Source organism: Rhynchophorus ferrugineus, unplaced genomic scaffold (assembly GCF_030347505.1).
Source record: "Rhynchophorus ferrugineus isolate W39M unplaced genomic scaffold, kcgeb_rfMv2 rfM2, whole genome shotgun sequence".
NCBI classification, from domain to species: Eukaryota; Metazoa; Arthropoda; class Insecta; order Coleoptera; family Curculionidae; genus Rhynchophorus; species Rhynchophorus ferrugineus.
In genome coordinates this window covers 86,427,955-86,442,768 of record NW_027472581.1, presented here as the reverse complement: position 1 = coordinate 86,442,768, position 14,814 = coordinate 86,427,955, and the positions used below count along the sequence as shown (strand labels likewise).

General features: G+C 32.8%; 1 protein-coding gene across 1 annotated transcript in view; it reads right to left on the bottom strand.

Moving 5' to 3' along the window:
* Window positions 1–14,814, bottom strand: part of Kal1 (anosmin-1 Kallmann syndrome 1) — a 62,080-nt gene that overhangs the window by 8,286 nt on the left and 38,980 nt on the right. The window contains exons 4-5 of the mRNA XM_076395333.1: window positions 7,923–8,249; window positions 823–1,025 (exon numbers count right to left, since the gene is read on the bottom strand). Coding sequence (XP_076251448.1) covers window positions 823–1,025; window positions 7,923–8,249 — 530 coding nt within the window. The remainder of the gene's footprint in view (window positions 1–822; window positions 1,026–7,922; window positions 8,250–14,814) is intronic.

Here is a 14,814-nt window from a genome sequence, read left to right as displayed (position 1 = left end):
TCAATGTTGCCAATAAACAGCATTTGGTTATTTGGGTCGGCTGTTGGATACGCAGCTGACGATGTTTCTGAATCAGAAGTGTAATAATTTGTAATGCATTTTTGATAATGTATCCACTCAAGAAAAACTATTTATTTCGTTTAGACAGCATCAAATAAGGTTCTAAGTTGTAGCTGAGTCGATTCGTAAAACGCGATTCTATTTTGTTCATTATTTTAAAAATAACAAAAGTTATTTTGTTAAAATCACTAAGTAGGCAATGTTGAAATGTTTTGTTTGAAGACTTACTACTAGACTAGGAATGATTAGAGATATAGTCATCTATATATCAGTCTTAGGTTTTCTTGAATGATCTATTACTATAGAAGAATTTTAAGCTAATAAAGCATTGTTCATCGATTGGTATTAATTTCTAGCTGGTCCATAAATTATTAATATGTTGGTTAATCTTCAACTATTTATCTATTCTATTCATCTGGACTATTTTTTGTCATTGATATCAATACGTCAATGATATATTAATCTCATATTTAATATCAATACTCATTAAACTTGACTTTGTAGCCAAATTCTTCACCATTCGCTTCATTGTTTGATTCTTTGTCAAGGAGTAATATTTAGTCTATGGAATAAGAATAGTTTAAACGCTGATTTAGAAGGAAGTCTTGAATCATTAAGTGACCAATTAGATCTTAATAAATATGGAAAATATTACCATCCGAATTATACTTGTATTAGAAGTATTTATTACACGATTCTACTTGTTAATAATATACATATTTTTTAAATTATTATTACCTATATTCCAACATCTTCACTTACCTTAGGAACAACTTGGTGACGAACCAATACAGAATCCAATGCTTTTATCCCATGTAATCGTATACTCCAAAATACTTTGTACCTTTGAACGGGGAGATCTGACGGCGGCTCTTTCCATTTCAGTTCAACGTTTAAGCTGCCATTTTTCGTTTTGAACAGGGGACCGACCGTCATATTTAAAGGTGCTTTTGGTGGTTTTGGCGCTAGAAATGAATACAGTTGATGTCAACAATTTTCTGACTGTTATTTATATTAAATAACTTGTTTTTCAGCTTTCAGATTAATTTAAATTTTATATAAAATAAAGTAACATATCCATAAGAATTTCTACTTGTACCTAAAATCTCATTGGATTGATAGATACTTTCATGTTAGAAATGTAGGAATATACTCAGGATATATTACTTAACAAGAATATCCGGATGTGACGCATGCGCACTATCCTGTATATAATAAAGCCTTTGAAAGAATATACTGTAATATCTTTCTTTTCTAATGGCGGTACATTCGAGACGATAAATACAGTTGTTCAAGTGAAAACAACAAATAAATCTAGAATATTTAGATTTTGTGTTACATTCATGAATAGTAATTAAATTGTTATGTTATTCTTGGTGGTTTAATGGAAGAGCTAGGATAAGTTCAGAATGTAAAGTTAAATTAATCCAATTACATATAAAATCTAAATAGCATCAATTTTATTTATAGTGGCAATGTTAGCTGCCAAAGTTATAACACATCATTTTTAACGACATCGAATAGGTATCAACATATGTTAAAATTTAATGAAAACAAGAACAGAGAATAAAATGATTGTTGTTGTATTGGAAGTGTCATTATCGAATCATTTGTCAATAAAAATTGTAGCAACTGGCAATAATTAGACGTTCATTTGAAATACGATATATTTTAGTAATGATTTATTTTTTATTTTATGGATGAGATGTAGTTGGAATTTATTAAGAATAAAAGTCGAAGAATATGAAATTCAGAGAAAGAGAAAAGAAGAAATTACACAGGATTTTGCTACGTTACAAGAGTAGTGGAGAGTGATATTACGGAATAATTACATTTGCTAAAAAAGTAGATTTGGATCAAATAAACAAAATTTAAATTTAGCAACGACGAACAAAGAAAGGGGAACGAATTTTTATATAAGAGTATAGCTGGAGATTTATTTCAGTTTAAAAGTACATCATCCATTCCTTTTGGGCTAGTAAATGTACAATATGTTAATCGAAAGCTCGTAATTAATTAATCGGAAAGGTAGTCAATTCATTAATGGAGTTTGTGAATCAAGAATAATAGCCATTACACTTGAACATATTTGAAGATTTTTATCTAAATTGGCTGTGTTTGATCTAAAGGATTTTGGTCCTTTTTACGGTATGTTTATTTATATGATTCTTGGAGTTCATGTTAATTCTTCGACATGGAGTAATTATATTTTTATTATTTCATTTTATTCAATAATTTTTTAAATAAAATGTTTCAATAAAATTTTCCAATATTTATTAATGTATATTTCCCTCCTTATCAAATTTGTGAATATATATTTACAAAAAATAATTTATATATAAAAAAGGAGTATGTACATAAAGCTGTATATACGCATGCGTCAAATCTGGAGAACTTTGTTAAGTAATATCGCCTAATACAACAGGTCAATTGAAGAGTCCCTGGGCTACCATAGTAAAACAAATTTTTTGGCAAAATTAATTTTCTTATTCAACATAATTCCCTTCAAGGGTCATACGCTGATTATAGCGACCCTCCAACTTTTCGATACCATTTTTGTTGTACGATTTGTCCTTTGCTTCAAAATAGGCCTCAGATTCGTCGACCACCTCTTCATACGACCAAAATTTCTTCCCAACGAGCATTGTTTTGAAATCAGAGAAGAGAATATATTCACTGGGGGCCAGATCTGGAGAACATTATGGATGAGGAAGCAATTTGAAGTCCAATTCATGTATTTTTGACATGGTGCATTGTCTTGGTGATGTAGCACTTTATTCTTCTGCAAATGTGGACGTTTTTGGCTGCTGCGTTTTCCCACGCTTTGGAGCGGGTTCATCGTGTGCAGTCCACTCGGATGACTGTCGATAGGACTTCGGAGTGAAATGTTGGAGCCATGTTTCATCAATTGTCACATATCGACGCAAAAACTTAGGTTTATTACGTTTGATCACCCAAAGTGTACATACCTTTCTCATACCCAAATATTCGTGAATGATATGATGTACACGTTCAGTTGATATCTTTAGAGTGTCTGCTATTTCATTCAGTTTCAATTTACGGTCATTCAAAATCATTTTGTGGATTATTTAATGATTTCGTCGGTAACAACATCTTTTAGGCATCCACTACGCTCACCGTCTTTGGAGCATACCAATCGTTGATGGTTGATTTTTCAGGGGCAGTGTCCGGAAACTCGGCATCAACCCAAGTTTTTGTTTCAACTGTATGTTTTCCCTTCAAAATGCAATATTTTATCAACACGCGAAATTCCTTTTTATCCATTTTTTTCACAATAACAAACGTTGCTTCACTCAAAATGATATAATTCACAAACTAATGATTCGACAGCTGTCAATTTTATAAACGTATCTTTTGAGGGTTAGGTCTAACTAAAAAATATATGGATTTAATTCGAGTAGCGCCATCTATATGTCAGGCCGGGGACTTTTCAATTGACCTGTTACTCAGATCTCTGATATGGTTTTAGCGTCTCACAGGGAAGCGTGTTGTAGTCTGGACTCTATCTTCTTTACATCAGTTATCTCCCCACAGCCATTATATAACATAATTCCCACCTTTGCTGATGATATAGTAATATTAGTAGTACAAATCTGAAATGTCTGAAAAATCTAATTTGCTATTGAAAAATGGCAAATTAGCAAATTATATGTCATCTGGACTAGAAAAGCGCAAATGAAATAAAAAAAATCAAAATCGATAACATGTCTTCGTTCAGGCATGTAAATTTCATATGCTAACACAGCAAAATACATCGTCATAAACCTGGATGTTAAGCTCAGATGGAAGGATCATATAAGAAAGAAACGTGGCGAACTCAACATAAAGTATGATTTCGCATGTCAGGCACCCCGATGAGTAGACTATTGTTATAAACATAATTTAAAATCGAAATTTCTAGAAAATCTAGACATCCACATCATCTTTGTGGTCTTTCTGGACGCTTATGACGCAATTAAAAGAAAGAAACTGTATCAATCCATTAAAAAGTTGATAATTTCTCTATATTACCGTTTATATAGACGTGGAACTTCAAGATTTCTTTAAAGAGATGGCCGATTCCCTTCGAATCGCACCTATTAAAAAGATAAATCATAATTGAGGCATATAAAGTGAAAAGACATCGAGTATATTACGACTAATTGGATAACTGTTGTTTTTATGACGATATCGCCATTAACTGGTCATAGGCTTTCATCTTTATTACGAAACCAGTGGAACCACCACCGCGTCGTATTGCACAATTTCCGGTAACAAGCTCCGATATTTCGACCTGTTTTAAACTCTATAAGAAATAGACCGATTTCTTTTTCCAACGGTGTTTTATTTTCATGATATAAAAATAAATATTTTTAGTTTATAATGTTACGTATTATAACAAGCATGATGACTTATTTAAAAAACTACTTTATGACCATTCTAAGTATTTACTTTACCCAGAATAAAAACAATTCCTTCAGAAATATTGGATTTGAAACAAAAAATGTGACGTTTGAAATAGTGTGATTTGGATAGTGGAGAGGACTAAAAGGCTTTAAATCTGTTCGTGCCGTAGTTGTTTTGGTTCCACTGGACGGTTTCTATAAGTATAAGTCTTATCTATACATTTTTAAAATAATTCTGTTTTATACTTAGGCATTCTAATGTGAATTGATGGTGTGAGGTTCCTTGATGTAATTATACATCGATAAAAGCTCTAAAGAAGTTGCGTATTTTCTTTTTAAGGCAGAACAAAATTAGAGAAATCTCTTTTTAAAAAAAAGTCTCTTTTTACCAACGAGGGTTTATCTGAAATGGACCTAGAGTTTAACATGGGTTTCGAACCACGGCCCTCGGTATTAAGTCTATCGACTGACCAGTGATCAACTTAGAGGCCATCTTAGAAGACATCTGGTCTTACCCAGTCTGTTTACTGACGTGACTGGGATAGGTATTCCTCGTTGGATTTTTCACTATTGCCTACAGGCATTTACAGTTACAATCACAAACATAAAATACATCCATGTCCCAACAGGATTCGGACCCGCGACTATCGCAACGCTAGGAGGACCGTGCTGTTGCCTTGACCACTACGTCAACGAAGACGGGTAATTAATACTAATAAAGTCTAAGTACTTAATAAAGTATTGCAGAACTTTTATAACGGTGTAAGGTCATTATTAAAATTAACTTAAAAATTACAATTTGTGACCTTTTTTACCCAAATATTAAAATTAGCTATTTTGGTAAAACAACCATCAATAAATATAAATAATTTAAAGGGATTTATCTGGACTGGACTTACAGTTTAACGTGGGCTTCGAACCACGGTCCTCGGCATTGAGCCTAGAGATTGACGAGTGACCAACTTAGAAATCATCCTATAAGACATCCGGTCTTACCCAGCCCGGTTACTGGCGTGACTGGGATCATTTTCCCTGTCGGATTTTGCACTCTTGAGTAAAATAATCACAAATTTTAAACAATCACAAACATAAATTTACTACCATGTCCCAGCGCGATTCGAACCCGCGACTATCGCAACAGTAGGTGAACCGTCCTATCGCCTTTATCACTACGCCAACCAAGCCGGCATGAACGTTTCTTGTTACACATTATGTTGAAATTGTTGAGTGTAACTCAACTTGAGAGTTGAGTAATAACTCGACAAAATTTGCATCAACCTTTTTGTTCAAGAGTTGATGAAAGGTATTTCAAATCAACTACTCTTTCTCATATAATTTACATTAATAACATATAATTTCATTTCGTGTAATTTCATTGAATAAGGACAAAAATAATGTTTAAATAATATTTTAACATAATCTTTCTCGTATTGTATGACAAAACTTATTGAACTTACTGTACTTACATTTAAATGATATAAATTAAGCACTATATTGTAGAAATACTTGTTTTAACATTGTGAAAGCTAAAATTAAAATCGCCAACCAAAAAAAACCATTAATGTTGGAAGAATAAAAATGTTCCTCTTGATTTATTTTACATTGCTTCTTTTTAAGGTGGATACAACGTCTATAAATACGTGATAAAATACGGTCAGAATGACGATTAATTGGACATTTAGAATGGGAATAAAAGATGTAGTAAACTACTGTGTTTATCAACGCCTTCTTCAGACATTTTCGGTAATATTTTCCACCCAACTGTCACTTGAATTGGAATCGTTGGTATCTTTCTCTTTTTGCACAGTATTTATTTCAGATGATTAAAATTAATTTCTAATTGTATTTTGTTTCAAATAAGTTTTTTAAATATTTTTTTGGTAGTCTTTTTTATGTCAAATTGTAAAAACGAAAGAATATGAATTAATTAAAGATAGTTGTAAGAACTTAAAGGCAATTGCTTCTTTCCTAATAATCTATAGTTCTTGTTCAACGTCTTCATATATTGGACGTACATTAAGCTGTTATGCATTCACCTACTCTAAAAAATACATTTTCTACTACACCTAAAATACAATTTATTGATTAAATTACATTTCTATTGATTTATTATAGATGTAGTTACCAAAAACTTTATGTGAAGTGAGTAAAGTGTAAAGCATATCTCTTTGGAGACGCAAAAATAGAATATTTGGATTAATGAATAATTTTTACATTTTTGCCTTCATGTTACACTTCTTGAAGAACTAAGGGAAAGTTATTAATGTGAGAATAATGTTTCTATTTCTTCTTGAATGTTGACACTTTTAGAATAAGAAATGGTTTATTCCAAGGATAATTAATTTCTCGAAGAAATGTTATTTTATTAAAATAAAATTGGATTACTTATTCATTAAACATTATTTTGTTGAAATTAAAGAAGAAGTGTATTATGGTTAATGAATCCTGCTGGGGCATGGATGTACTTTATGTTTGTGATTGCACAAAAGGCAATAGTGCAAAATCCGCAAAGGAAAATGATCTTAGTCATGCCAGTAACTCGTTAATTATTAGGTTCGGTCCATATAAATCCTAGTTAGTATAAAGGAGACTTTAAAATATAACATAAAATGTTTATTATGATTCATATTAATTTTACTTTTTTGGTATGCATTTTTAATCGTTGCATAAGTCGAAAAACAATGGAATTAAAATATATTTCACTGATACTTTAAACAAAAGAAAAACGATTTTGTATATCGTTCCTCATTACGAATGAAGTTATGATATCGAGTTAAAATAAGAGACTAGGGAGTGGTGTAAACTTATCTCTCTGTTCCCAAAACCAGTGTATGTCCAGAAATCGGGCAAAAAAATATTAGTGTCAGCTTTTGGGCGTACAAAACGAATTTTTATCATGAATTACACCCAAACTTGTTAAGTAATAAACTCAGATTATCATTACAAACTATTTAGTGTTAGTACAAGTGGCAGTCGATAAGATGTACAAATAGACTAGAGACTGGAAAATACAGCTTAATAGCTCCAAACATGTATGAATTAATTTTAGATTGCGGTGAAATGATCCTCGAACAGAATCAGCTAAATACCTCGGAATGCATAACGATGGTAGGTTAAATTGGAAAAATCATGTTAGAAAAAGAGCAGAGCAGTTTAAACACAAGGTCACGACTTGATCTAAAGATTATCATTACAACCCTTTAGGCCCATTAGATATACAGTTTTATGGAAAAAACCCATTTTAAAGAAGAAAGATATATTTCCCATCAAGTTCGCCTCCCTTCTTAATCTGCTCACACAATTCAAAAAATAATCATTAAAAACAATGAATTGACTCGTCAAATATCGACTCACTCTGATTGGTGGCTTTTCTGTTAATAAAAAAAAATTCCGGGAAAAGGATTTTAATATTTTTGATGAACTATGATTAATATTTCTTCTTAAATAATAACTTACTGATGCTGATACTAAATGGGGTCGAACTTTCCGAATATCCTTTAGTTCCGTTTCCGTTCACTGCCGCCACACGGAACAGATACCAGCTGCCCGGCTTCACGATCCTTTTCAGCACGCAGCTGGTTTTGTTCGTTCGCACGAACGGCGTCCATTTTGACAGTTTGCTCTCGGTGAAATGCTTTCCGGAATGGTGACGCTCCTCGATTAGATATATCACGACGCCGCCTGCTTCCGCAGCATTACGTTGAGCCTGACCGGTCCATTCGATGTGTATGGTTCGTTTACGTCGTTCCGTAATGATGATGTCTCTAGGAATTTCAGGAACGTCTGAAACAAAACACAAAATTTATTAGTTTTGGTTAAATATTTTTGTTTAATTAAGGATGAATAAATATGGGTGACTATCCTTTGAAGTATCCACTGAAGTCCTTTTCATTCATTCGATATATTCAGTCAAAAAATCACCGACTTTTTTAGTATGAATGCTGGTTTAGAATTAGAAAACATGATGATGCGAATTAAATTACTCTAATAAAAATATAATTCGCTACCAACTAAAGATTATAGTATTTATTCTACGCTAACTAGATAGATTTCCTAATATTTAAATCGTAATCTAGATGTCGTTAGTAGCCTCTAATTCATAACTTGTAAAATGAAAAGTGAATTTCAATTTACTTTCCAAAAACAAGTGGATTTGCATTTGTGTCACATATCCTAAAAAATGTAAACATAAATTTTAACAGCGGTTTTTGTTTTCTTGCATTTACACGATATATTGTGAAAATATAGAATTTTTTTTCCATTTTCAAGTCTTTTTGGTGCTATTTTTTAGATATAATCACAGGATAATGAAATTTATAGAGATATATAAAGGATTTTGGGTTTAATCGAATTGTAGTATAATAGATTTTATTAAGCCTTCAGTTATGAAGTTATACAATGGGAAGTACATATTTTATTATTCCAAAAAATAAGTGGACTTCTTCAAAAATGTAAATTCCAACACATTCTAACAACGATTTTTGTCTCTCTTCCAAATATTCATATTATGAGCATTTATATCTTTATTGGACAGGTATTCGGCACTTCTTTCGTATAGGTAGTAAAAGTATGGGTTTTATTATGTGATATTCGAGTTTTCTGCTGCCAATTTCGTGAAAATAATGACAGGTTAATAAAAATTACTGACATAAAAAATTTGCGATGAATCGAATGATGTGTTTGAATCATCATTATTTAGAGACTAGAAAAAGGTCACAATACATATTGTTGATCTCGAACTAATATGATTAACAAAGAATGTTATTCAAATGGCAGGTATCGTAATATTTATGAGCTGATAACTCTTAGTGGGAATGACCGGAGTTGTATCAATTTTCATCAACCACCAGTTATCCTTAATATTGCTTGTTTGAATTTCTTGCTATAATGGAAATTTTTTGAGGTAGCTTTGTTTTGAATAGTATAGGACTAACAAAGACCTTTTGCAATATACCTGGAAGTTTTGTTAAAGTGTTCTTAAGGCTGCACAAAATAAGTAAATTGGTACCACGGAATTGCTATCGACTACTGGAAACATATCTTTTCGAAAGAAACTTTGAGTATCTTATAAAGGGGCATTCTCAACAGTTAAACCTATTTCGGCTGGAGTTTCACAGGGTAGTGTCTTAGGATCACTTCTATATCTGTTCTATACTGCTGATATTTTAACAATAACAGAAACAGTATTTGGAATATTTTCTGACGACACAGTTATCAAGAAAAAGTACAAGTAGCAGTCAACAAGCAGCAATTGACTGAATGATACAGCTTAATAACTCCAAATCTGTTCATTTTAATTTTACGTTGTGGTGAAATGGTAAAAACCTAATTATATCACTTGAGGGATGCCCGATTTTTCAAGTAGTATCAGCTAAATATCTCGGAATATATTTCGATGGTAGATGGTAGTAGATTAGACTCAAAGTCAAGCAACTCTACTGTTTAATCGGAAGAGGGGTGAAACATCAAACTGACTAGTAATCCAACGCAGCCAAAACACAGTTCTACGATCAATTACTAATACTTATCGCTTAGTAGCCAATGAAGAACAGCACGATGACGTCGAAGTCAAGTGGATATACAATGTGATCCAATATTTCGCCTTGAAACATGCAATAAGGCTACCATATCACAGCAACGTGGAAGCAATACAGTTACTGGACAATACTCAGGAAATCACAAGATTGAAGCGAACTAAACCACATGAACTTGTTTAGTGTATAGGTGTATTATCAACTTTAGCTTAAGTAGTTTAGTTTTATTTTATTTTAGGAAATACGTAGTGATGTTTTAGTCCCATACTCGCCTTCTTCTTATATTAACGCAAGTACAACAGAACATTAGTAATAAATTAATTTGGATATTAAGATTTTACTAAGCATAAATAATGTAAGATGTAATTAAGAAAAAATGTGTTGTTAATCCTTAATGGCATATTCAAAATGAGGATATCTAAAAAGGTCTAAAGGTCATTGTTTGCGGAAAAAACACCAACAGAGATCGTACTACAACACCTCGACAACAGTGGACTTTGAACAAAAACCCTTTGAACCAATGTTAAATTATACATGAAAACTGTGCTGTATTTTCAGTTTCAAAACAACATGAAGAAAAAGTTACTAGATGTTTGTAGTTAATAAATAGTTCTAATATATATGCCATGTGCTTTTTACATAAAAAAAACCTTTAGAAGGACAGTGGGATCTAAAATATAACATAACTATAAAAGCAGCGCCATATATTAAGCTACTTAATTAGTAAACCGATTACCAATTTAAGAAAAAAAAGTGTTAACATAAAGAATCCATAAAAAGACATTTTTTCTCGTCACGAATTGCCCTTTAAAGCCTCCCGAAGTCGAAAGCGGTCAACATTGTTGTAAACGCGGCCAATTAGTCCCCTACCCCGCGATCCATATTGCTTAATTAATCCGACTAATAAAAAAAAGCAAGACTTCACGCAAAACATTGAAAAGGATTATGAAACGAGCGCTAATTTTTTACGACGCGTACAGTTACTTTTTAATCGTCGGATATCGATAAATAATCGGCATGTGCTGCGGTCGAACGGGCCGAAGGAGCAGAAGAAGAAGAAAAAAAAAACAACGCCACATCTCTCGCGATGGATTGATTTTCGGTGGAAACTAATTAAACTGGTTTAGATATAAGAATAATGGTCTAGTTTTTTGGGCCAAGGGAAGCGACCGTGAATGCGAATAGGACCACCACGTCGAAGAGTTTTTGCGAGTGCGAGGCAGGAGATGGCGATTTTGGGAGGCTCGCGAAAAAGTCATCCACGCTTTTTTTCTTTTTTTTTAAATTATTTACATCTTCATGCCTAATGTAATCTTAAATTGTATAATAACGAGATGATTGTTTTAAATTATGTTTATATTTAAAAAAAATATCGCCAAACAACTTGGACTTAAGCTCTACCAAAAGTATTGGCTTATCGGGCGCAAATCAAAGTTATCATCGGATAACAAGATAATACTGTATAAATCTATACTTAAGCCTATTTAGTCGTATGGAATCAAACTATTCGAAACCGCTAGCAATAATATATTCATCATAGAACGGTTCCAAAATAAGGTGTTGTGTGCCATTGTCGATGCTCCGTACTATGTTTCGAATAAAGTGATACAACGCGATATTCCTCTAGAATATAGAATAATCTATATAATATAGATAGAATATAATATAGAATCAGCTTAATTATTTTCTACATGCAACATACAACAACAACGACATAGTTTTAAGTGTTCAGAATTCCTCTTCATGCGAGAGTCTAAATGTTCTTTCGAAAATATATGATTCCAGAAGTCGGCAGTAATTCCGCGGTAGATATTTGCCCATTTTGTAGATTAATCCCAAATTCCATACCCTGTCAAAAGCTTGTGAGACTTCCATGAATATTGCAGGGTACTATTTCTTTTCTTCGAAAGCCTTTTTAACAACCGCTGTTATTCTGTGCACCTGGTCGATTGTCGAGTGGCGATTTCGAAAGCTCAACTGGAAATCTGATATTCTTATAAATTGGTTTAATATGTTTTAACAGTAGTTTCTAAAATAATTTTGATATCACAGATAGCAGCGAAATAGGCCTGTAAGATCCGCTGGTTTGTCTAGTTTTTTAAGGATAATTAATCGAGCAATTCGAAAATCCTTTGTAATTGACTATTGGTTAGATTAGAAGCTGATGCAGCATACTTTGGGAGTAGACGTGACACACATGCCTCCTTAAATAGTTCGAACTGAGGTATTTTAATCCTCTTTAACATTTTCACTCTTTCAATTAAGTTCGTTGAACTTACATTTCCCGATAATTCATGTGGTCAGAATCGAAAAGTCCAGATAAAAAGAACCATATGAAAGATCGCCTTAGTTCACTTTCATTAATTCGCAAGAAAGTCTGGCTGAAAATGGTCAACTGTGAGAAACCAGGGCGCAGGGTGAATTAGCAACATTTAGACAATAAAAGGCTCCAACGGCAGTTTGCAATGAGAGCTAGCGAAGAAGTGTCAGACAAAAGGAGAACTTTGTTAGAAATTAGTTAGTTTTTTTTATTAACAAGATTATTATTGAATATATTTTTCCTCGCTAGTTGTGAAATAGTTTTTTCATACTATATGACAAATTTTGTGTTACGGAGGGTATATCAATAAATGTAATTCCCTTCAGTTCAATGAAAATTAACTCACATTTTTAATAGGTATGTTTTGCTGCAGGGCCTAAAGGCAAATGTAAAATTTGATATACAAAAATATAAGCAAATTCACTGGTCGTGTAATCAATGCTATTAAAACATGTAAAATAAAAGAAATTTTAAATATTAGTCCGATATAATGTCCTACAACTGACTTTGTGAACAAAATCTAACAGGGAGTAGATTAACAGGTGTTGAATAAAGAGAATCGAAGGAAAACATGCAGGACTTGATATAGGCATTCACACAGCAATCATTAAACGTATAGATCCAATCATCTTTACAAAATATAAAAACCAGAGAGAAAATATACATAGACCAGAGCTTGATGTCATGACCAATAAGTAGTGGTCGGCTATGAACTGCTAAAACAAATTGAAACCATTACAGCTTAGATTTGTCAATATCATTTGAACAATGTTAAGGAAAAAAATTGCAATAGGAAGACCAAGAAATAGAGAGTAATCAAGGCAAAGTTACACAGAATTAAGTGATTGATTAAGAATGATCTTGAAGAAATGAACAAAAAACGAGGATCACTTTTTCAGTCGGCCAATAACATCCGGTGGGTTTTTTCGTTCCGCTTTTTTTTTGCTCTCTTGTTCTTTTTCTATTTCGACGTTGGGTTCGTTCCGCGAATCGGCCGACATGTTATAGATTCGCTACTTTGACTAATTTAAATGTTATTTTCGCGATCCGAATGTCATTCGCGTCAATTAATGCTTGTCATCTCGGTCGCGTCAATGTTAAACTATGTCGGAATGGTCCTTTGTGATGACACTGTGGGACGGGACGTTCGGGCAGTCCCGAAATAAACGCTAGATTTATTTCTCATTGACTAATTTAAGTTTATGTTGTAAAAAAGCGAGATGACTGCATTATCTCAAGCTTAATTTAAATGATTTTACTGCAGAATTTTACTTTTTAGTGGTTTGAGTTATTAGTAAGTTACGAGGGTGAGTCGGAAAATAATGCGCATACGTTTCTGGGATACGAATAGAAATGAAGAACACAGTGGAAAAAATAGGCATCGCAAGGATCATAGATCTTATGAATGTTTTTAATAATTCCACTTATTTTCGGAACTTCATGAGGTGACAATTAACCTTGAGTGCGGGATACTGCTGCCTCTAAGTAAGCTTGAACAGCACGTTTAGTTGAAAAAACTTTGAAGAAAATGTTAAATTTAAAGTAGACATTGACTCGTAACAGGTCAATTGAAAAGTCGCCGGCCTACCATAGTAAAACACTGTCGATTGGACTTCGGAGTGAAATGATGAAATATTACTCTCGATCGTCTTCAAACACTGCTCCGAATCATCAACGCGTCGCTGTTTTTGGTCAAAAGTGAGCTCGCGTGGCACCTACTTCGCACAGAGTTTTCACATATGATGTACACGTTCAGTTGATATTTTTAGAGTGTCCGCTATTTTATTCAATTTCAATTTACGGTAATTCAAAATAATTTTGTGGATTTTTTAAATGTTCTCGTCGGTAACAACTTCTTTTGGGTGTCCACTGCGTTCACCGTCTTCGGTGCTCATTTCACCACGTTTAAACTTAGCATTCCAATCCTTGATCATTGATTTTCCTGGGACAGTATCTGGAAACTCGGCATCAAGCCAAGTTTTTGCTTCAACTGTATTTTTTCCCCTCAAAAAGCAATATTCATTATCAACAGGCGAAATCACTTTTTATCCATTTTTTCACAATAACAAATGTTACTTCACTCAAAATGCTATAATTCGCAAACTCAGATCATTAGTTTGTACCAGCTGCCAGATTTATACACACATCTTTTGAGGGTTAGGGCTAACTAAAAAACGTATGGATTTAATTCTAGTAGCGCAATCTATGTGTCAGGCCGGGGACTTTTCAGTTGACCTGTTATATAGTAAGTGTAGCTGTATGTATCAAGGGTAGCACCACAATGGATTGAGCAAATGTGATTATTGAGTACCATTATCTTAGCTACGCTACCCAAAAACTTTAAAAACATGGACAACATATGTTGTGTTCAATATATTGTTAAAATTATTAGTAGTAAATATTATTAGTTATATAAACTACTGTTTTTGCCCCACTTCACTAGCCCATAACTTTGAATTTTAAATTTTCCAATAATTTTTTTACGTTATTGAAA